Below are 25,167 nucleotides of genomic sequence, written 5' to 3'. Positions count from 1 at the left end.
GATATTAATGCATCCCAATCTACTGCATTAAATTAAACTGCAAAGTGTTAAAAATGAGTAATTCATACCTGTGAGAGTAACCAATTATATTGTGAGAAAATGGCTTTACTGTGTTACAGTGTAGCAACTTGTTTCATATAGTAAAACATATATAACACAATTTGACAACACTTTTTTGTAGTTTTTTTCCCAGTTAAATCAATGTCTCCAGTCACGTTAAACCTTCAGCCTGGCTTTACATTTATTCTGCTTTGATGAACAGTTGGAAATTCAATACAAATTAAAGAGCTTTACAATTGTTTAAAATTTACCTCTGGATCTTTAGGCTTTCCTTATAAAATGAAAAATGTGCTAAAGATAAGATACATTACCACTTAAGATATGATTTATAGAATAAGTTGCAAGAAGGAAGTCAGCTATACAACTTCCATTACAGTTAATAGGGATTGCATGCAGACACCTCACAAATGAGGTAGAAAATATGGTGGCTTAATGCTATTGATCTTATAGTTACATTATGCCAGTAACTCATTCCACATCTGTGAAATCTCATGCTTGGCTCTGCTTTCTACCGGATCTAAGCATGCTAGTCAGTAGCAAGGGAGAAATTCCTAATGCATAGAAATATTTTATGCAATAGAATGTTGTTATAATTGAGTAAGCATCACCCTAGATTGCCACATAATTTTCTTGGTTCAACGTTAATATTAACTGGTAAAATAATAACATAGTATTTAAAATGTTAAACATATCATTGTTTGAATACATTCATTGAATCGTTTTTTTATCCTAAAAATTTTTCCCATCAGGCAGACCCAGTTCCTTTGCAAATTTGAACTAGTCTTCTGAATTTACAGTCAATAAGAGAGACTATAGAATATTTTCTCATTGATAAGTAGATGAATGTCATTTCATTGTTCATTCAGAAACTTCATTATTTACCAGTAGCTTCACACCACTTTTTTCCCTTTAAATATAGCACCAAGAGGTGTTGCAGGATAATTCCTAACATTAGCCAAATTTTAAATGCACTATTACAACAGTGATTTTCATCAATTATATAGAGTTTCATATTGTTTTGTAGTATAAAAATAAATAACTTGCTGGGTAGTACATGCCTTAAATTTCAGCAGAGGCAGGCAGATCTCTGTAAGCTCATTGTTAGTCAGATCTACATAGCCAGTTCCAGGCCAGAAAAAGCTACATACACAGTGAGGTCCTGTCTCAAAAAAAGAAAGAAAGAAAGAAAGAAAGAAAGAAAGAAAGAAAGAAAGAAAGAAAGAGACAAATAAACAACCAGAATCCTTTGCATAACTGATACGTGAGAAATATTTGTCTGTTTTTCATAATAAATAAAGCTATTTCATGCCCATACCATCTCTAGGCTCATTAGAGAGGAATCATTATGTACAAATAAGACCTATGTGGTTAATTGGACAGGGTGAAACATCACTTATATCACTTACCCTATGACAAAAAGCTACCCTCAGCGGGGTGACAGTGGCACATGCCTTTAATCCTCACACTCTGGAGGCAGAGCCAGGCAGATTTCTGTGAGTTCAAAGCCAACCTGGTTTACAGAGCAAGATCCAGGACAGGCACCAAAACTACATGGAGAAACTCTGTCTCAAAACAACAACAAAATGCTACCCTCCTATAACTGAATGAAAACACATGTTCTGATTACTAGAAAACATGAGATTTGCTTACTTAGGTTGAAATGATAAGGTTTTCAAATCTGATTGATATTTGACAAAACTTTCAGTCATATAGGAGAACTAAATCCTAAACCATGTGTGAGTTCTTCACTCTTCTAAAATCCTGTTGTGGAATAGTTTTGCCTTTCATGTGAAGGCTTTTTCTGATACTTCACATGTTACTTAATAAAGTGATTAGTATGTTGATATTGACGTGACTTTTTATTGTAGCACTTTAGAGAATGTCTAAGTACATTGAAATACAGTAATGAAAGTGAGGAGTTACTTGCTAAGAAATGCTCCTTCAGAATGATAAACTTTTTATTGTTACAATTTGCCCCCTCTCCTTGAGGAGCAAATTTCTGAAGACTAGACTGGTGGTAAGGATACAGAAACATCTGGCAATCGATCATATTTCTGTACATTTATATTTTGATTGGTGAACTTAGCACAGTTGTTTATACTGATTGGCCATGTACCCATAACTTTTCTTTGTTATTCACACTTTAGGGTGATTCGGGAGGACCGTTAATGTGCCAAGAAAACAACAGGTGGTTTCTTGTTGGTGTGACATCATTTGGAGTCCAATGTGCACTGCCTAATCGCCCTGGGGTATATGCCCGGGTCTCAGGGTTTATTGAGTGGATACAAAGTTTTCTACATTAGACAATTTCCTGACCAAAATGTGAAAATTGGGCAGTTTTTGTTTGTTTATTTGTTTTTCCTTTTTGCTCAAAGTAGCATGGCAACTGATTGTTCCATGAGAAGAAAAAAACAAGCTTTTGTTTTCAACTAAATCATGAAAGTACTGGGATGAGGAAGAGACAAAATAAGAAATCAAAATCAATCTTTATAACAAAAAGCAACTCTAAAATGCATTCTTGTTTCATTATAAACAATTATTATTTTATAGCCATTATCATTTCTTTGTTTTGAATCATTTTGCCACTTTCTTTTGTGTGAAGGGTTATTATTTTAAGACATTTTCCACACATTTAATCAAAAATAGGTAAAGAAAATGAAATGTAATAGTTTGCCTGAAGTATGATGTTGTTTGAAATGAACTGATGTAACTTATCTGGTTTCAGTTTTGTGCACCATCAGAGTCATCCTTGTTTTCTTGCCCTGGCATCTGTGTGCATTTCTATTTACATGCAATATTTTCCCTGCTCATAAAAGTACATTTACTGTAAACTCCTATTGAAAACACGATCTCATCATAACTATCACTTTCATCCAGTAAAGAAAACACACATATGTCTCTCTCCTGATGGAGCATCAACATAAAAGTAGACTGCCTAACAATGCTATTCTACCCAAATGGTCTTTATTGGAGTCATTGGAACTTAACCATTTACTTCAGGCTGGTGCTTTTTTTAAATCTCAAAAATGAGCAGGTATTTTGAAGAAATTCAGCTATTATAAGTTTTTCTTGGTTTGTATGTTTACAGACTATCTTTACCATGAAAAAAATTGTTCAGGCGCAGCTGAACTGCCCGTGAAAGCCAACAATGTGTAATGAATCAATTTGCTTTACTGCTTTAATCTCCTGGATCATTTCCGGAGTAACTCCAAATGTCAGTACAGTTTTTGGCACGGAATCTGCTGAAATCCATAGCAACTTAACACAAAATGTACATGTGTGCACACAGAGAGGCATATTTCATAAGCACACATGCACACATATGGTTGCATGAATTGAAAAAATGGAAGGGTAAATGGGATTCAAATGAGTTGAATAAAAGGAAGCAATTGTCATGAAGGAACGAACGAACGAACGAAGGAATGAAGGAACCAAGGAACGAAGGAACGAATGAAGGAATGAAGGAACAAAGGAAGAAACAAAGGAAGGAAGGAAGTTTTAGCTATACTTAGAGAGAATGATTACAATCAGCATAATTAAGAGACACTGGAAATAACTATGCAGATAGGAATGACCCTGAAGGTTGAGGACAGAGTTCAAGAGACAATCATATTGTACCTAAAGACAGTCAGAGCATGGAAAACACATCATTAAAAGAAGGATTGAAAAGTTGATGGAAGACTAGATATTCCCATAAGTAACAGCATAAATAATCAGGGGTCTTTGAACACATTCTTTTTTACACAAACTTACTAAAACCTGATCCTAGCAAGGGCAAAGGAGCATAAAGAGTGGGTGTGTTGTTTGTTTTGAATACTTGAAGGCAGCTCCATATTTGATGGCATTTCCCAACCTGTATTTAAACTATGCTCTGAAAATACAGAGCGGTTACATCACGTGTAGGTCTGTTTTTCATGGGCCAGCTAAAACTTTCAGAAACCTGTAGGACGGTGTCGCTGTCATCTTCTAATAGGAAGGAAATGTGTTTTCCCGCCCCTGTCACAGATGGAGTTTGTCACTGACACCATAAGTTGTCCTGTCCTGTATAATAACAAAAGGGGCAACAACAGCTTCCCCTATCCCTGTGTACTTCCACCCTCCAGCTGTTAGAGTTCCGGTGGCACCAAGGCAAAGCCCAGTTTCCCTTCTCACAGTTCTAACTAGAGGAAGAAACGGGCGGAGTTGGCATGGAGAGAAAGCATAAATCCAAGCAGCTGGCCGCCCATCAGACCCAAAAGATGGAGAAGCGCAGGAAGGATGGGGACTGAATGAGGACGGCCGAACTTAGAAAGCAGTTGCCCGTTCTCAGTCTCCAAGCAGTAGCAAAAGGTCTGAGGTCCTTTTTTGCCTCTTTTTTTGGAAAACTGCTCAAGGAAACTACTTTATTGTCCGACTGAAAAAGACTGACAGAAACCATGAAGTTTCCCTGTTTACTCTATGCCCTTGCTTTCCGTGTTCTTCACATGGAATGTTTGTTTGCATCTTCAGGTAATGAGCAAACACATAATGCATTTTGTTCACTTAAGAATTTAGGCCACACCAAACAATGGTCATTCCTCAGAAACAAGAACTTTTTATTTGGTTAAAAGTAACACAGGGACAATCGCAGACAAAATAGTTACAACTCTCTCTTGAGAAGAACAAATGCTACTTTGTTGAAGAAATTCAATCAGACGGAAGGGAGCCACAGTTCACAATCATAAATAAACCCTCACCAAAGTTATCCAAACATCAGTGACCTCTAGCCCATTAATTGGTGTGACTTGTAATTTTTGTGTTGTTTTGTTCATAATCTGTAATATCTGTGTGTTCTGCTTAGCATCACACTGCTGAAAACCATTCGGCCCTACATATCAATACAAGCTAAATTCACTTAGGAAAACAAAATTCACTTAGGAAAACGTTAGCCGAACTGCAGTGGTCTGACTCTAGGTTCAATCCAGATCCTTAAACATTCATCCTGTTTGGTTGACAGGGAGGAGCCACATTGATTCCAGACACTCACAGAACAACTCAACTTGCAATTCTATAGGCAACGTGTGAAGACCTGTGATTTGTACTGTGGACACATTTTTTTTTTTTCAAGATAAACTACATTGGTGTCTATACAACTATTAGTAAAGATATTTTATTACAAAAATCAGTTTAATTTTAAATTAAGAATAATTGTAAGGCACGTGTCTTGCACAATTGAAGTTGGACAGTTCTTGCCTCTAAGTGTTTCAGGAGATTTATAGCACAGTCAATGAAACAGTTTCTTATTTCTGAAGAGATTTCCTAAACCTTATGCAAAAGCAGAGAAATGGAAAGAACATGAACTATTTCTGCAAAATAAAACAAAACAAAAATGTTTTCCCTATGGAAAGATTTCTTTGGGTCTGTGTGAATTCAGTATTTAATCAAAACAGCATGCATGTAAAAATGAAGTGCCATAAATATAAATATTAGAACAATCCATTTTTATCAAACACTTTTGCAAAGATACAATGTTTCTGAACACTGTAAATTTGAATACAATTTATATTACATGAAATAGATCAAAATGATAAAGGGGACAAAAGGTAAAAGGAACTACTTCCAACACAGAGATTCCAGATGTGCCCACTGAGATTTTATCTGCATGGTCCATTTCATTTACATGAAGCTTGGGTACATCCTTTAGCTGAGTAAGCAGGTCTCACTCCATGATTAACACAGCATATTTTGTAAGTGAAACTATGAACATGTAAAATTTATTTTGACATTGGCCTCAAGGGGGAGCTTACAGTTCATCTTGTAGATCCTTTGAGATTTCAAGCCATTCCAAGCTAATGATGCCATTCCTTACACCGATCAAGAATTACAAAACTATTTTTTATTTTCTGGAGCAAAGTCAGTTAATTATTATACTTCCATGCCACTCTCTTTTCTTGTGCTCTTTGAAATCCAGAGTGTAGACTGGTTCGGGCTGGTTTTTGTTCGTCCTTTACTGAAAAACACAAAAAGAGATAAATTCAGTTCTTGAATCTTCTTATCAGGCTGGTCATGTGTTCATCCAAAGAGAGATGCTCAGACAGTTATTATGAGTTCTTCTTTCCTCATCAGCATATTTTCCATTCCTACAAAAAAGTCTAGATTATCCCACTGTGTGAAGGTGACAAACAGTTCTCATGGGAGGTGAAAACAAACCAACAAACATACCTACATCTGTTGACAGTTCAAACACACATGCATAACAATGCCTGGCAGAGTACTAAAACTTTCAGTTTTCCCCCAATAAGCCTTGTTTTCCTTGGCCAGGTTTCTAAATCTTGCTTTATGGATACTCTAATATAGTGGTTGCTGCAGTTAGTGTCAAATCATCTGAACACATGCTATGGTCCTAATGTAAGACATGTCTGTCTGCCTCCTACCATAAGTCATCCCGAGATGCACGTAGGTCACTTGTGTATAGAATGCTTAATTGTGCCTCTCTCTCTCAGACCAGTGCAATCCAAAGCAGACACATATGTGGTGACTTAGGTGCTTGTGAGTTCTTCCTCTAAGATATGTCTGACGTGAAACTTTCATCCTCTAGAACTAGACCTAGGCCCCCATGATAGCCTGTGTCTGGGATTCTGATGGTTTTTCTTGTAGTGCTCACAGCTCAGGCTCCTGCAGAAGTGTCTGTCTGTAAGTTTCTTCGAGTCATTCTCTTTCAGATTACATGAAAAGCTCTGCATTTCTTTGCTTTAGTTTCCTGAGGATGATCTCTCACCTGGTCTATCCACATTTCCTGTGTTTACTACTTACGTCTACCCCTAGATATTTACATTTAAGCCTCTAAAAGCGTTTGCCACCCTCACAGACACACCCCTGCACCATTCCACCATCCTGCAGATTTGCAGAACTCCTTGAAGACAAAAAAAGAACTATTTCTAAAGCCCCAAGCCTTGCGATGCGAAATACTTTGTTCATATCAAATTGAGTGTTGTTGTGATTAATAAAATTCCAAATTGCGTGTTATATGGACATTCCTTCAAATAAATGAGGTCAACATAACTTAATTCCACCAAGTACAACTAGTATGAAGCAAAAATAAGTCAGGCAAAGTTTATGAAGAGCAGAGTATATTAAATGGTAAGAAAAGTCGTTGTCATTGCGGCTTTACTATTTCCTTTAAAAAGTTCTACTAGCTAAAGGAAGGAAAGTTGTTCTGGAAATGATATGGAAGGAGAGAAACCACCATGTGTACCAGATTGGAATTTAAACTTTCTGCAAGGCACTCGGATGATAATGGAGTGGAGTCTTTGATGAGGTTTCTCCTTGCTCTCCTGGAAGAAAGGAAAAGGGGAGGATCTAAGAATGAGGAACAAAGGACTTCAGCTCATCCCGGCAACCGAAGGTGCCCAATTCTGGTTTATTTTCTCACTCTGAAACTTTGAAACAAGGGTGAACAGTCACAGAGCTTTTGAATGAATACAACCACCATTTGGGAAAAACAGAAAACCATAGAGGAGATGCTGCTGCTCAACACATTAACACATTTAATTTGACAAGTGAGCATGTTTGAATCATGTATTTAATGTTAACTAACTAGTTTGCTACTTAAATGGCCATTTGAACAGTCTGTCTGGACTGAGAGGGGATTTACGTACAGTCTTCCTACACCACTGCTTTCCCAATGAGAAATCAAACATAATTCAGTCTATAGTCTTCGGAATTAGGGCAAGAAATGGCATGTTGTATATTGTGTTTATTATATATAAAATACTGAAAAATAAATTGTATAGTGTCTCATGTGTCTTTTAATGAAAGTCAAGAGGATCACAAATATAATATTAATTTTATAGACTTCATTTCAATACAGTTTAATTTTAGTTTAAATTGTTTTTGTATTTTCAAATATGTTATTGTTTTGTTTTATTTGATTTTGTTTCTTTTGGTGTTTTTGTTTTTCTTTGGTGTGATTTAGTTGGTGGGAGGTATCTGCTTGTTTGTTTAGATATGTTCTTGTTATGTAACTCCAGCTGCACTCAAACCAGCAATCTTTCTGTTCCTCAGCCTTCTGAGTTCTGGGAGTGTAGGCATGTACTGCCAGGCACGTCTAGATTAGATTGCTTATTAATACACATTAGTCATGTACAACTAATGTCCTTTCAGGGGGGTTGCTACTTCTCAGGCACTTTAGGATTTATTTAAGGAAAAGAAGATGATGAAACAAAAAGAGAAAAATGATTTCATTTGCAGGTCCTTCTTTGATGGAAGCCTTCTTTCGAACAGTCACTTAACCATAAAACAAAGAGGTCATTTATTCTAGCATATCTCTCCTTATCTAAATGCATCTTCTAGTTTCTAATTTGATACATATTTATACTTAATTTATTGAAAATTTGTGACAGACTGTACCACACATTAAAAGTTCACTTAACTGACTCAAGGGTAATGATAATAAGCATGAATAAGTGTTTGACAAGTCCTTAGAATTCTTGCTATTAGGATATGTCACTTTATTTCAAAATATCTGCCACATAGTACCGTGTGTGTGTGTGTGTGTGTGTGTGTGTGTGTGTGTGTGTGTGTGTTTGGAAAACAATGAACTTTTTTTTTTTTTATCACTGAGACAAGATCTCATGATGTAGCTCAGACTGTCCTGGAACTCACTAGCTCAAGCTGGCCCTACACTCAAGGTAATCCTGCCTCAGCCTCTCAAGGACACCACATTCAACTTGCTTTCTTCACAACTACATTTAATTTTAAAAATGTCATTTTGAAATAAAACAGAAGCTTATTATTTGATTCTTGAAACTATGCTACATATATGCCTTTAAAACCAAGTCTGATATGTAACTTGATATCCAGATTGAAAGGTATAACATCAATTTTATTTTAATGTAACAATCCAGAGACCACATAATGTAGTGCATCTCATATGAGCTTACAAGCACTTACACTTCAGACCCACCACATGTGCTAACTGTGCAACGCAAAACAACTGAAGATGACCCAACTGAGCTACCGTTCTCCTGACTGAAAAGCAGAAACAGTAAGGCAAGCAATTCGTAGGACTTGTGAAGTGTAAAGGAGATGCTGAATTCCTCATACAATCCAAGTACGTTCTATAACTCTTCATGTGGTAGATTTTTACTGACAGGTGAGCACATTAAAATCCTTTAATATAAGGTAAAGACAGAGTAACATTTTAACATTTTTAAAAGGTGTCTCAAAGCACTTTTAAGGGTTTTTTCCTTAATTATCTTGAAGCAAATATTTTTTTTTTTTTTTTTACCTTTTATGCAACATCTGGAAACAGCAGGTTCCGAAAGCAACGAGTATCAGTAAAAGCAGCGGAATCGTTGGTATGATAACATAAATTAGATTGGGAATTATACCTACAAGAATAAAATAGTTGTAATGTTTAGTGATAGCTCAGGAAGGAACTCAAAAGTAAATTTATGAACAAATTTCCCTAAAGATTAAGGTAAAATAGAATTGTTACCAAAAGGAAAACTCCAAGTATAAGAGCTTATGAAAAATACATAGACATTTTGAAAAAATATAAACAAAACTGTAATGCCCTGGTTGACATTCTCAATTAAATATGCATGATTTTAAATTTCTATTACATTTCCAATTCAAATATGGGGTAATTTTCATAACATGTTAATAATCTTAGCTGTCTCATTTTATTAATTCTTCTGCATCATTGGAGAAGCAAAGACATTATATTAAGGAATAATAATTCTATAATCATTGTAGACTTAGTAGATAATGAATTATCTTAGCTAATAAGCTCAATGTCGTGATAAAATGTAAGCATCTGGCATTAAGTGGCAATAAGCACATACTAGGTAGTGATGCAATCATATCCCAGAGACATAAGACTCTGGAGACAATTATGTGATTTAATTAAATTCTGAAAATAGGTAATCTTTTAACCCTGTTCTCTCCCTCTCAATGATGGCAGGCATTTTTAGTAGATTTAAAAGAAAATCACCAACACTCAAGACCTCAGAGCATGAAATGACATTATTAGACATACTTTCAATATTTTAGTAGTAAGAATATCTGTAGTTTAATTATTTACTGATAACTTTAATTGTGTTTAGACATTATGGATGATGCTAAAATCAGATATCTGAAAAGAAAAAGCTCAAAGGCTTAAGAGCATGGCTATATAAGGAAAACAAACTGGGAGACATTGCATTTGGCTTGCAAAATGAAAGTTAGTCAACAATATCACAAATATTAATGATTCTGATTAAAGCTGGTCATAATATATTCATCTCATTGTTTATCCTTTTCTTTGCTAAAGGGTGTATTTAATGAGATCTAGTGATAGGTTATTCAAAGATATGCTGCTGTTTAACACATTTTAAGTTCCTATATGAATGCACTTTATTTTAATTTATTTTAACCTCACTCCCCAATCCAAATACTAACAAATCCTTCTACTTATTTCTTCTTTACTTCATGTTGTGTGTGTGTGTGTGTGTGTGTGTGTGTGTGTGTGTGTGTGTGTTCCACATGTTTGTGACCATAGGGCTGCCAAGGAGGATCAAAATGCAGAGAATCGTGATTGTGGAGTGGTCAGCCTTCCTTCTGAGCCTCTATCTATGAGTTATTGCTTCTAAAACACATGGGCCTTTGGATCAATATTCACAAAACAAATAGGATGGATATTTCTGTCCCTCTGGATTCTGGTCATGTCAAAAAAATGTTTTAAGGAATATTTGAGGAGTTGCTAGCTAATAAGGAACTTGCACTGGGGATTGCATTTTTTACTCTCTTCTACAGTGGCAGTGAGCACACTGTGTACATCTCCTTGCAACATGACATACAGTGATATCACAATGAAAGTCTGAAATTGACCAGATTGAAGTATTTACACCAGGGAGGACTACATAAACTACTATGAGGCTTATTTCATACTTCATCTCTACCACAAGACCAGCCCTGAACATTCAGCAGAAAGTATTCCAGGCCACTAAATATGCCAATATACATGATAACTATTATAGTATATTGGAAAATGTTTTGTAGATAACAAGTGTTAATGTCGATCCCTTAGTTTTATATTAGATACTTCCACTTGAAATGGAAATTTTTTAAAGGTTATTCTATGCAAAATGCACCCTTGCATAATTATTTCTAATGTAGGTCAAAAGTAAATGTCTATGGGCCCATAATTAATGCATCACATCCCTGAACCACAAAAGAGGTTTCCCTGGGGTCAATGCAAAGCACTGGTTCAAAGCACAGTTCTTTAGATGAGAGGTAAGAACACATGCAAGGGACACACCTGCTTCAGTCACAACCACATTCTCATGGGTGTCTCCAGGTTGGTTTGTAAGATACGGCTTTTCAACGGGGTCTGTTGGCTGAATCTCTGTAGAGAATTAGCATAGTAATAATAAATAATAATTAAATAAGGAAAATGTAAACATCAACAAAAATACAAATTTATCAGTAAACAGTAAAAAAAAGGTTGATTTGGATTTCTGAATATTTTGCAGTGAAATATATATTATGAGTTTAAATGTACATAAAATTAACTAACAATAGTCAATATTTAATTATGTCTGAATAAAAGAACCAATTTGATCAATTCCTTCTATAATCCCAAACTTCGTTTAGCAACCCAAAGTGGTACAGCTTGCTACAATCAGTAATGACAAAGGGGCCCAAAGCGACATGGGTAAACAATAATTTGTGAACTTAAAATGTAAGACATGAGACGTAATTTAAAAGAAAACAAAGGTAAATTCTCTAAGCAATAACCTTTACTGTGCAGTAATAATTAGCAGATAACTGCACAGTTGCATGTGGAATTGCTGATTTAAGCAGCAGCCATCTGAAAATCATGTCTGTGCTACCCAAATAATGACATCCTTCGATGTGAATTCCAACAGGGCTTGCTCTTTTAAATAATAGCAAGTCAAGATTTACAGGTTGTTTCACTTCCAGCTTTATGTGATTAGATCTTTAAATTCTGAAATGCATGGGAAATTCTTGATATTTCTTAGCATGGTCTGGTACTCCCATTTCATATACTTTACCCCTACAAAACCAATTGTTACATTAACAGTTTAACAAAAAAAAAAAAAAAAAAATGTATTAGTGATTTAAAAAAAAACAACTAGCAAGCATGAATAGGTTACAAACCTTCCATCTACCTCACCTACCTACCACCCACCTGCTGTAGTGAAGCATATTCAAGTTGATCAACAAGGCTCTTGTGGCTTTTTTCCACTCGCACCTAACTACAAGACCTCCATCCCACACCCCCAAGTCTGAACCAACCATAACTCTTATCTGGTACCACACACACATCTATTCAAACTCCTGGCACACAGGTTAGGCCAAGTGGCATGATGCCTGCCCCCCTCCAACTCCTAAATTTCACATGTGTAAAGTTATAAGAGCAAGGAATTCCCTTTGTTCCTCATGAGGTGGAGTGATCCTCTCTCCTGTGAGGTCTTTCTCTTGCCCCCTGAGGTACACGCTGTAACTTCTCTAATACTCCAGAAGGAAATGGAATTGAAGGAGCTTCTCCTTCAGAACTCCTGTCACTCTGAATGGAATTCTTCTTAGGGAACTGGAGAAGAATGAAGGGCATTTTCTTCAGGTGCCCCATCATGGTATTTGTGACTATTTCTTCTTTAATGAAGTTCTTTGAGGACGGAGTATTAAACTGTAGTTTCCCTCTATAAACCTAGAATATTCTTTTATTCATGACAAGTCTAGTGGTTCACCATGATTCTGTGTTTGGAGTTTCATGCCAGACTGAGCCATAGAGTAAAACTCTGCCTCAAAAACAAACAAGCAACAACAATAATAACAAAATCAACTGTAAATGTTTTCATTGGTCAAAAAAATTAGACTCTTTACCCTTGTCTTTTTATGTTGCATAGAGCATTTTCTGTAGTCTTTGGACTACACAAATGTTTTAAAGAATTCTCACTCCTCAGATTATCATACAATCTCAATTCACTTGTAGTTTAACCACCTATCATCCTATAGTAATGTTTTCATAAATTTTAAATTTAACTGATACTTTAATAGCTTCCTAATTTATAGTTATTTTTCTAAATGATTTCATTAGTACAGGAATGCAAGTGGTCAACTGATGTTTTGGAACAATTTATAAAGACATGAAATTAGCCAACAAAGTAATTACACTTAAAACATTTCTAACAAACTTCAATGTGATTGTGAATTAAAGAAAAGTCTAGTAACTTAATTTTATATAAGCTATTTTTAACCTAAAAACAAAAGCCCATAGGCAATGATAGTTTTTTAAATTAGGTCTATTTTGTGTGTGGCTGTAAGCATGAGTGTCATGGTGTGCATGTGAAGTACAGTAGATGACTTGAGGGAGTAGGTTTCCTCCTTCCACCATATAAATTCCTGGGATTGAACCCAGTTGTCAGAATTGGTAACAAGTGTCTTTTTCTTCCGAGTCACCTCATCAGATCCAAAAAACAAGTTTAACACAAAAATAACTTAGAAGTACTGCCATAAAAATATACATGTGTTTCAGTAGAGGAGAGGAAAAAATAAAATTGAATTTTCTCATTTCTGAATAACAAGGTAATTTTTTAACATTTTCAACACCACTGATCATACCATTAGATAGTATATGAGAGTAGAAATATGAAAGTAAATAATAAATTTCAAACTGAGTATGGGTATAATGCAAACACACACACACACACACACACACACACACACACACACACACACACACATGACACAGCTATACCCATTCCTTTAACCCTCTCATTAATAAACTTCAAGTGTTGCAGCAAATTTAAAATATCTCACAGAATCTTAACTGTATTTCTCTAAGACACAATTAGAAAGAATAGAAATGAATAACAGACTTAGCATTGCAAAGGCTTCCAGGAGTGTAATGACAGATTTAGCAACCCAGGGCAAAGAATAAACTCACCAGGGATATAAAAAGTTGGCTAATATACTCAAGAGCAGGATAAACATAAGAGAAGGGTAAGTCTAATCCAATAATCCCTTGTGCTTCATGGCTTTATGAAAAAAGAAATTGTATAATTTCAAGAGAATAATAGGAATATGGGTACTCAGATATAATTGCCTTCTATGGGAACATATTATGAGGTCATGCTGAGAGTATTTCAGAAAAATTAAAATGACCCTTCCCAATATTGTAGAGAAAAACAAATATTTCAAGGCTTAAGTATCTAACTTGAGTGTCTAAGACAACCAAATATATAAGTTTCCACATCTTTGATTAGTCCTTCTTTTAGTGTAAATCCCAATTTAATTGAGGTGTCTTATTAAAGTAACTCAATTTCACTACATTCAGTGGGAAGCCACACTAATGTGACTTAGGTCAAGGTAATTTTCCCAGTTGCTGAGTATGACAAGTAACTGAATATTTCAGAAGAAAACTAACAAAAATGTCATTTCTCAAAAAATACAAATCAGATGAAGAATGTGTAATGTTACCCTACTCTTTTTAACTATTGAGAAAGGATTTAAGCTCAGATAAAGGACCTCCTGGAAAGCATTATGCTATAACATGGTGAAATAATATGCCTGGGGAAAGCTATTGCTCCCCTAAACTCAGCAGGAAAGAAACAAGAAACTATTGCTCACAAGTGTGCAAGTCTATAGGCACTTTGGTAGCCTATACCTACTTTGCACACAGTCTCATAATTTTTAAGATATTTTCACATAGACATTTGTCATTTATAAAATATTATTACAACAGCACCGTTTGGTTCTTGTATAAATTATTATTTTCCTCCTGAAAGGACTCTCCCAACAAATGTTTCTACCTATTCCCTTTTATTCAACACATTGGCATGTTTTCTCTCCAACAAACAATATGCTTCAGTATAATTAACAGGGCGAGCTGTTAGGTGATGCCTCTTTTGTAGGAATAATAGAGAAAGGCTGAAAACCATGAAGTCAAGGATTAATATGAACAAATATGCACAAAATCTACTACAGCTGCGAAGGTCTCTTACCAGGTTCATACTTGCAGATGTAATTGTGCTTCATGTTGCACCTGTCATCATTCCACTGGTAAAGGTAGGGACCTCCTAGGCCAGGATTGGCAGTGGGTTGATGGTACATGACAACACACTTTTCACTTCCACAAGAAGGTTCATCAGTGTACCAGTTCCTACAAATATAGACCCAAAGTGACACTCACTAACATGTGGTCTGAGTGTTCCTAAGTATCAGAGCCTTTCTTTTGCCCTTATGACTCCTCCAGGACATCAGAAAGACACTTCAGGGTTCAGTCACAGCTTACCTGAACTGGGAGCTGCTTCCATCAGACCACTGGTAGAGATCTGGGCAGGCACCAGACGTTTGGCCATCTCCGCTTCTCAAAAGTCCTATCCAGAAGTCACCATCTGAAATCCCCGTTCCAGGTTTTGTCAGGTTCTGCAACATGCTCTCTATTAACTTCTGTTCAGCTTCATTCTCAAGACTGAGGAGGACACCTCCTTCACTTTCACAAGCCAGACGTGCTTCCTGGAAGCTCACTCGGCTAGAGAGTTCATGGAAGTAGGCCATTTTGTAGCACGGATGTTTTACATCAGCAAAACACACCTTTTGACCTAAAACAAAACAAAACAAAAGATATAGATAAACTGATTGTGAGGTCTCTATTCATAATTTTGAAATTAATCATAATAAAAGAACAAATCAAAATAAGAAACACTATCAAGAACTCTTTTTTTCCAAGTACATCCATAGGTGTAATAGTGGTATAACAGTTATGGGAGTAAACAACTACCCTCTAATTAGACTTAAGTCCTGCCCCTCCAGGAGGAAACCCATGCCTCGTATTGCAAATCTGGTCAAGAACTAATGACTGGGGACGTCACAAGCCACAAGGGTGAATATATTACTGATATTTGGGGAAATGGACATATTACCAAAGTTTCCCTCTAAATTCTTATCTCTCTACTCATAGACTACTGCACCTCACAAACCTCATCAGAAAAGTTACTTTGTGCAGTGGATGATGGTTAGCACAGAAACTCACAACTGATCAAAACATAAAGAATGAATGACTATAGAGTGCTGAGCCAGAAATAGGACATCTATATCAGCCCCTCCTACCCAAGGCTTAGGTACCATCATGGAAAAGGTATAGAAAGAATGTAAGAGCCAAATGTTGGGGAGAACCAGAGCAAAAGAATGACTTATAGACAAGGCAGGAACACTGTAATCATGAATTCCCAACAGTTGCAGCTGCCTGCACAAGACCTTCTCAGGATCAAGTCATTCACTATTTTAGCATATAGCAAGGAGAGTCTAATGAGGCCCCAGCTCTGAGAAACTATGGACAACTGATGGTTTCTTGGGAAGGGAGAGTCAGTTTTCTTTAAAGGTGATGCTTCTACCAGATCAAATATGTTTGAGTGGATGGTCCCACTCAAGAAGTATATGGACAGTACATCTTAGCATTGATGAATTATTAATTTTAAAAGGAGGAGGGCATGAAGTTGGGAAAAGGATAGGGTGGTGGTGGCATATCTGTGAGGAGTTAAAGAGTTTGATTGACTATGATAAAAATACTTTGTATGATATTCTCAAAGAATTAACAAAAATATTTTGTAAGAGTACTTTCTCATCCAATAATATTGTAAAGTTTGCTTTTCTAGTCTATTGATTTCAATTTATAAAGATGCCCAATGGGTAGATTTCTCACTGTGCAAGCATGAGAACGTGACTTTTTACTCCCAGCACACACATATAATAAATGTTTGACATCCTCTTACAGTGTCTTTTTAATTTTTCAGTCTATATGGAAAGTTGTCATTTGTAGAAGGGGGAATCATGATTAAATACTGTGATAAGTAAAGCATTTATAGTTTATACTCTTAATTACAGCCCATCATGCTGAGTAACTTTATGGCATCAACATTACAGCATTCCCCCAGCCCCTGAAACTCAATCTGTGATCTGGAATGACACTCAAGGCAAGAGCAAGCAGAAGTTGGTGGAACACCATTTACCTCAAAACAGTATTTAAGTGATAAGCATTCAGGATCTTGGCAAAAGCTGAAAACATAAAATGGTTATTCCAGCAATGGAAACAAGCCAGCTAACTAGAATCTGTACTTAGGAGCTGTACACTGAAAAGTACAAACAAATTCATATACAGGTTAACTGAATTTAATAAAAATTAACATATCAGTATAAATGGCCATGAGAAATGAGCTAATGAGGCTTTAGTAGGGCAAATAATCTGAAATAATCATTGACAGGAAGCAATAGAAACCCCAATGCTTAGTTCTAATATACATCATACATAAATTAGAAAATTTACCCTTGATTATTATTATGTTTTGTGACTATTTCACTGTTTAAAATAGTTGTTACTTGTAAGATTCCAATGATTCTTACAAGTCTATATTTTATTCTTGTATTTAAGAAGCAAACTCTCATCCTATTTTCATCTAGTACATCCTTTACATATTCTAAGTTTCCAAATATATCTTAGCTACATTCCCCTGAGTTTTCAAGTTCCCAATTTTCATCCCCAAAGTCATTTAGCCCTGTGTTTTACTGAAGCATTTTTATTAAATACTGCTTTTATTTTTTGAAGATTACTTTGAAAGATCTCAATGGAAAAAGAGAGAAAATAGCAGGATGTTTTTGGTGAGTAACATGTATTTATATGTAACAAAACCAGGGCACCTTAAGAGGCTGTCTGGATATGATTTATGTGTTAAAATTCACTGCTCATTATCTTAGCTATATTAAAAGATAAATTTATCTCTAGTTTATACATGGTGAAAGTATACAATGTTATTGAAATTCACTCATTTATAAAACTAAGATAGCACTTATAATAACGTGCATAGAGAGCTCTCAGTACAATGTAGAGATTCCTAATACTATTACATTACATTGTAAAAAGTATAAGTAATGATGCCTAGGCAAAGAATTGCATTTTAAATAATTCACAACTGATGCTACATAGGTCCTAGAAAAACTGCTAACCTTGGCACTCTATATCAGTCAGTCTTTCCCTATAGATGGAGTAATCCATGATCCCAATAAATGTACAAAGATGATGATGGCTGCAAGAAAGAGGACACTTGAGGGGATCAAGACAGAAGGCTTTTATCAGCTGGAACAGATAAATATGTTAACCCCAAAGTACATTCGGTGAGTATCAGCTGAGTCTTCATGTTTGAACTAAAAAGCTACTACCAGGTCAGGGAGAGCAAGGCAGTTTCCAAGAAATTACAGACACACTGCACAATTATTATGGCTCATATAGAATCAGTTAGTGCTGACTGGGTGAATACCTTTACATATAACTCTACTTTACTACTGATTTCTACCTTACTGTGCACATTTGGCCCAACTTGTGGCAAAATGAGCAGAAGCTGGAGCTAAGGGGCTTGCTGCTGCTCTTTCACTGATCCCATTTGGCTGTGATCACAGTGGAACTTGAACAGCTGGGAAACAAATGTTGCCCTAATTCCCAGACAAGTTTTGCTAATGCATGTCTTCTGATGTGACTTTCTCGACTCCCAGAAAAGCCAGCCTTCCTAGAGAACAATTATGATGACCTCCCTCCTTGCCCTGGTTGTTCACATGAAAACTTTCCCTGACTTTTGCTTTTAAACATCATATCCAAATAAAATATTTCAGAAATATTTTTGGGAGGGTAATCTTTCTGAAAGTCATACAGTGGTTTATGCTACTATAAGTTTACATGTATACTGGCTAACTATGAAGAAATCTCAATTCAGAATCTCTACTTGAAAATTACTTAGTTTTGTCTTATCTACAAAGACCTTCCACTCCAGGTTCTAGAAACATTATTAAAAGAAGTTGAAGATGGCTTTGTGTAATTATTTTTTATGAAAATATTCTGGATGTGCACCTGGAACTAAATAATCTCCAAATCTAAGAACTATTTACAAATTTAAACTTTCTTAAGTGAATTTGCATAGAATTATAGAAAGAAATATTCACCCATATCATATTTGGAAATACAGGGGCCCACACTGAGCCACAATCCTAGATATTTTGTTCTTTTATATATAGAGAATTTTTTAGCAATAGCTATTAAACATTTCTATCATTGTCACAATTAATATTCAGTTGTTATTTCTATAAAGATTTTTGTTTTTCATAGTTATGAAAAATAATAAATGTTGGCAAAGCTTTGAAACTGGCTTCAAAGTAAACTCATGAAGTTATGACAATGTTTTTTCTTCTTGAATAGAAGCAATAATTTGGTTTTACTTTACTCAAATTATTTATTGTAGAATGTCCTGCAGTTGTGAGGTTGTCAAACTTTCTCTTATCCCTCTTACTATAATAAAGGATAACAACATTAAATAATTATTAGATGTTGTTCAATAGAAACATAGAAGAAATTATAAATTTCTTTTCTCCTGTTATGATTAACCCTTAATTGAAAAATAATGAAAATGTAAAAAAGGGACAATAGATAAATCTCACCTAAACCAGATTGGTTACACTTAAGATTCATTACTAGAACCAAAATAATAATAATAATAATAATAATCTTTATCATAATTCTTTCCTATCCCCCTCAAAACACACTAAAACATGTGGCAGTATTGAAATATATAAATTGCATGATCTCTGAGAACAAAGACAATTACCCTGAACTAAGTGAAAGAGAGTGTCATTTTACTGTAAATGTTCTATTTGCAATTCTCAAGAGTACACCAATTTCTTAAGAATTTTTATTTGAAGTTAAGACAGATTTATTAAAATTAAATTACTTATGCAAGATGAGTTTCAGGATTCATTTAATTGCAGAGTGCACTAAAGCTGGCATCTATTCTCTAACACTGAGAAAAAATCATATTTGCCATCATGAGTCACTTCAGGGATGGTGGTGGCCCCAGTCTTTCTTATTTATCCCCCCAAGAAACACCACCAGCTTTCTGAGAAGGGAGGGACCTCAGAGTCCACATTCTGATATTTGAAATAGATATAAATATTATGAATGGAAAACACCCATAATAAAGGTTCATAAAAATATGACTTGAGAGTTTAAACAGCCAATCAAAAAGAAGTACCTTAAGTCCCTCAGAACTGCAGGTAGTTGGAATGAACGAAACTTCCATGGTCATTTTTGTTTCCTTAAAAACTGGTATAGGCTATATGTTTCATAGAACCAATGCTAATAATTGTCTGATATTGAACAATAATTTGAAATATGAGACCTCACTTACGGTACAATTCACACCTTCAGAGGAAGTGAGAAAACAGAGTCTTTGGAGGAAGTGGGAAATCTGAATCTGTTGACATACAACTAAGACTTCCTTGTTATAAGCGATTCAACTAGAAAAGTTACCTTTGCCTCTTGAAAACTCAACTCTAGGCACAGGGCTTACCAAGCTGAGCCCTCCTCCTGTCCTCTACATGCACAAGGCACTAATTGTGTCAAACCTTTTGATCCTTCAAGCCGCTGTGTGATGTAGACTTTCTCATCCCATCTTTGAAAGGGGACACAGACAGAGTTAAAAGGTTTGTCCAGGTTCACACAGATCATAACTGCACACTTGGGTTTGGAGCCAGTCTCAATGCTGGTGCTGCCCATTTTGCATGATGTCTATGCTGCTCCACATGTCTCAAACAACAGACTTCATGAATAAAGGCTTTGATAAATGTACATGCCATGAATCTATTCTGTGTTAGAGACATTGATTTAATATAGCCATTGGTTGGTTATTGAATGCTGGTAAAAAAAAAAAAAACACAGGATTGTGTATTGAGAAATTGCTTTTTTTGAGTGTGTACTTTTCATGTTGAATAATGATTAGATCAGAGTTAAATTGAGGACACTTCTATCTCTGAATATATGCATATAGATAGATAGAGATAGAGATATATATGATATGTCATCTGTTCTTTTATTTTCTCAATAATACAATTAAAGCCTACATTGAGTGTCATCTCCAATGCAAAAACTATCACCATAGTCAAAATATCATGGTGTGCTGTTCCATCAACAGTACATTAAAACGTTTTTTTAAAAAGTTCACCTCACAGTTATCTATATGAATGCACCCATATGTGAAGATCTAGCACAGACGGGAGATGTAAGTAGTAAAAATTACTAATGATGCCTCAGCTGTATTTCCCCTTCACAGCCATTTGTAAATTACAGAGCCTGTTTCAGCATTCATGTACAGAGAGTGCCACCATATGATAATGATGAACAGCCACTAAGGAATAATGCCTGTGATAAATGGGTAGTTTATTAAATGCTTAGTAATAAGATTAATTTGCTGCCTTCTTGCCCAAGAGATACTTAAAGTAATTGCATCTTTGCGAATTGCACTGTCATCATTTTCTGCTTTGATGATGTCATGGGATTTTTCTCTAAGATAGACTATGCTCTGCAGTTTCACTTGTATCTTCCTTACTATTAAATTACCTTTTAAAGCTACTTACTGGTCACCACTTATGTAATATTCTCTGTTCTCTACATGATAAAAAGAGAAATCTGCATACAACTGGTTCCACTAGCTAGATCTCTCTACAGTGAGCCTTTTATTTTCTGCTAAATTATGGAGGAAAGAGACTTAGAGTCATAGACTCCAAACGTTCTGGTGAAAGTGGAGAGTGATTGGTTAACTGTATAATTTAAAAATTATTTCTGACTCAGTGAAGCACATAAATTGCTGTGGGAAAGTCAGTCACAGGCCTCGTAACCTTGTTTCTAAAGGTCTATTTTTGCTTAGTCTCTCAGACAAAGTGTATCTCAGTTGTAGTAGAGTTAAGACTGCACATGGAAGTGAGTTCTGGAGAAATATGAGGGATGCCTTGAATATGGTTAATGTCACATTGCAGCATGAGGATGTTGGGAACTAGTGCTCCAAACTCTGAGAAAAAAAGAAAGAAAAAAAGATTTTATTAAACTATTTCAAATGTTTTAAAATAAAATGTCACTTGCTTTTGAAACATATTCTCCCACAGAAACTTCAGTTTTAATGTCCCATTTTCATATTTTACCACAAAGAAAAACCTCAAACTTTGTCAGAAGAAAAATGTGATTACCAGCTAGTGACTTTCTAAATTGAATGATTAAAGAGATGCAACAGATGTCCTCCACCCATCTGTGTGAAGTTAGAAATCACCATACAATTCAGATCCTCAAATTAGTTTCCCAGCAGGAATCATAAATTCAGTAAATAAACTGATTATTATCATCAGAGTTCTCTGTGTGTCTCTGTATACTGCCCTATTACATCGGATACTATTAAATCTTATGCACATCAGATGATGGCAAAGTTGCAGGAAATGTATTTAATAATTAAACCACTTTAAAATAATGTGCTTAAAAGTATTAGAATGTATCTTGTTGAACATTTTGAAGCATGAAAAACATATATGGATATTAAGTTTGCCAGTGTCTGTCTTTTGAGGGTATGGAGCATAAGTGATTATTTGATATTCCAAAGGAATTATAAATTGTTGTCCTGAAATGTAATAAGTAGAAATTATTTTCTGTGTGTTTTAAGTATGTTCCAAACAGTGGAAAGCAAAGAAGCTGTCTCACTTCTCTTCAGACACTTGAGAAGGGACAGGGTAACTGGTCCCTAGTGGCATAAAATGGTTGCTACACCATTCAGAACAAATATCAACAGGCTGACAGTGGACATGTTAGGAAATATTGCTTCAAAAATAACATATTTTCAGCTGCTCTCTGCTCAGCCCATCACAGCTAGAATTATTCATAAATCAGTGTATTGATAGATAAATTTCAATGCAAAGACAATCAAATTATTCATAAGAAAGACATAACTAATTGTTCTAATCTCAAGTCAACATCATCATTTATACTAAATCAAATAAATCATGCTCAGTTACTCAGAAATGTTCCAGATGTCACCTTCCAGATGCCCATGAATTGCTAAAGAAAAGCATAGCCAAAGTTTTGGAATAATTTGTGTAGAAGTACAATGAAAATTAAACTTTCCATCAACAAAGTGCGTGAGTTCTATTTTCTACCCTGGATATTTTCCTTCCCCCTTGGAACTTTAAGGCATATAAATAAGCATACAACAAAGAAACATTATTTAAGTTAGTGAATGCTCCTGCTTTTTTAAATGCTTGTTTAAAAATGCCATATGTTCAAAGCATAGTCTCTTGCTGTTCATTTATTTATGTGAAAAAGTCTTGAAAACAAAGCTAGTGAAATGTATGGTTAGTTGGTCCACCAGATAGATCTCCACGCAGCTCTTTATTCTCTGCTAAATTAGGAAGGCAAAGGATTTAAACTCATAGGCTCTGAACATCCTGTGGAGACTAATTGCTTACCTGTACACTTAAGAATTGTATCTGACTGAGTGAAATGCAGGAATTGCTGAGAAGAGCAGAGGCAGGCTTAATATACTAGATCCTAAAGACCTCTTTCAAAACTCTTAAGTTACTGTCGTCTCGCATCTATTAGGGACACCTATTAGGCAGATGGACAAGCTTTCAGTGGGTCACGTTTGCCTTGTATGTTAGATGCAAACACTTTATCCTTAAAACAATACTCTACTACATTCATCAAACTCGTTTGATGAGCCTAGCAAAAGCTTTCTCTATGGGTAACTAAACAGCTGCCATGCGCAGGGCTGTCCACACTCATCTCAGTCACTGAAGAGTCTGTAGCCTTGGGAGACTTCCCCAAACTAAGGGAAGGTGGGTATGATGTGAATTGCTCAAAGATTAGACAACAGACGTTGGAGGGAGAGAGGGGGACCGCGAGGGAGGGGGGAACAGACGAAGCTAGGAAGCTTGGTAATTTAACCTATTTCCCTTTTACCGATTTGAGAGATTTAGCTGTGCACCTGAGGGATACACAGACCCAATTCGTTACCAAGTACACACCAAACCAAACAAACCTCGACCCAACTGCAGTTGACTCTGTTTCCTGAGTTGTCTAACTAGGGAAGGAAGTGTGTAAAAAAGAAGACTACAGTGCAGTACTCCTGAGAACAAAGGCTGCAAACTCAGACATCTGAACTGGGCTGGTCTCAGAAGCCATCCTTGTGAGCACCCTGGCGGGACTGGAACCAGACCAGCAGGAGGTGGCATTCCTGCTGCAGCTTTTTAGCCTCCGTGCTCCGTCTACCTAGCGCGACCACACCCCTTCCGCGGGTGCCCATCCCTGCCTGCCTGTGATCCGCTCACAGTCTTCTAAAGAAAGTGGAAAACCGTGCTGAAGAGACCCTGCTGCTCAGGATTTAGCTAGCGTTTGCTCCGCAGCAAGAGAAGACGCTCCCCCCCCCCCCCCCCCAAAAAGAAAAAACTAAAACTTTCTGCTTTGCAGAGACAAGGTGAAAAAAAAAAAAAAAAGGATAACAAGTTTTTCACCATCTTTCTGGAAGCCCTACTCACTCCAGTTTTCCAACTCTCTGGGGAGTCCCCACCCTCATGCAGACGGCCTCTTACTTCCCCAGAGTCCCAAGTCCCTTGTCTTCCGCTGGGCGGACAGTACCCCTGCCCTGACTCACCGCTGACCACCCGTCGGGCAAAGGCTCCTTGGCCACAGAGCAATGTGGCTCCCAGCAACAGCGAGACCATGCGGATCATGGTGGGAGACTTCTGCAGCAGGTGTCCGGGTGGAGCAAAGGCGGTGTCTTCCCGCAGCACAGTCACCCGCGGCTCTATCCAGCAGCCTTCTTGCTTTTCTGCTGGGTACTACTCCCTCCTTCCCAGAACAGGAGGTAGGATCCCTGTAAGCATCGCCTTCCGCGGGGACCTGCAGCCGGGGTGCCCCGTGCGGCACTGAGCTGGAGCGCAGGAGACCGTGGGCGGGTGTCTGGGGGCAGGGGACACGGTTAGGGGTTCCTGTGTCTGTATCTATTGCAAAGGTGAACCAGGATTCCCTAGTGCAGATCTAAGCAGCCTTCTTCGCTTCCCTCTCTGGTCTCTGTGACCTAAGGGGCTGAGCCTGGTATATCCTGGTCTTGGCTCCAACAGCAACAGCCGCAGCAAGAGCAGTTCTGCGCTGGCTGTACCGTCTTATATACACCCAGAGCCTGGGGTTCCAATCCCCAGCTAGCAATCATTTTAACTACTTCATCTCCCCTGCCAAGCAAAGCAGCTGGCCCCTCCCCTAAAAACTGGAGCCACTTTGAAAAGAGTCCA

At 36.6% G+C, this 25,167-nt stretch overlaps 2 protein-coding genes across 5 annotated transcripts in view; one reads left to right on the top strand and one right to left on the bottom strand.

Annotated features, from left to right (window-relative positions):
* The window catches only part of Tmprss15 (transmembrane serine protease 15), a 115,044-nt gene extending 112,681 nt beyond the window's left edge, over positions 1–2,363 (top strand). For both annotated transcript variants that reach the window (XM_036204173.1, XM_036204172.1), the window contains one exon: positions 2,208–2,363. In XM_036204173.1, coding sequence (XP_036060066.1) covers positions 2,208–2,363 — 156 coding nt within the window. The remainder of the gene's footprint in view (positions 1–2,207) is intronic.
* Positions 2,364–5,665: 3,302 nt separating this feature from the next.
* Positions 5,666–24,621, bottom strand: Chodl (chondrolectin). Of its 3 annotated transcripts, none has more exons than XM_036204104.1 (6): positions 24,531–24,621; positions 15,320–15,629; positions 15,030–15,187; positions 11,321–11,407; positions 9,308–9,410; positions 5,931–6,028 (listed from the first exon to the last, which is right to left on the bottom strand). In XM_036204104.1, the coding sequence occupies exons 1-6, from the start codon at positions 24,607–24,609 to the stop codon at positions 5,944–5,946; spliced, it is 822 nt and encodes a 273-aa protein (XP_036059997.1). In that variant the 5' UTR covers positions 24,610–24,621; the 3' UTR covers positions 5,931–5,943. The 3 variants fall into 3 exon arrangements, with proteins under 3 accessions (XP_036060000.1, XP_036059997.1, XP_036059998.1); XM_036204105.1 differs by having other exon boundaries at positions 11,321–11,392; XM_036204107.1 differs by lacking the exons at positions 9,308–9,410; positions 24,531–24,621 and having other exon boundaries at positions 5,666–6,028; positions 15,320–15,585.
* Positions 24,622–25,167: the final 546 nt, after the last annotated feature.

The sequence above is a fragment of the Onychomys torridus genome, chromosome 12 (genome assembly GCF_903995425.1).
Source record: "Onychomys torridus chromosome 12, mOncTor1.1, whole genome shotgun sequence".
Lineage (NCBI taxonomy): Eukaryota > Metazoa > Chordata > Mammalia > Rodentia > Cricetidae > Onychomys > Onychomys torridus.
This window is presented reverse-complemented; position numbering and strand designations above follow the sequence as displayed.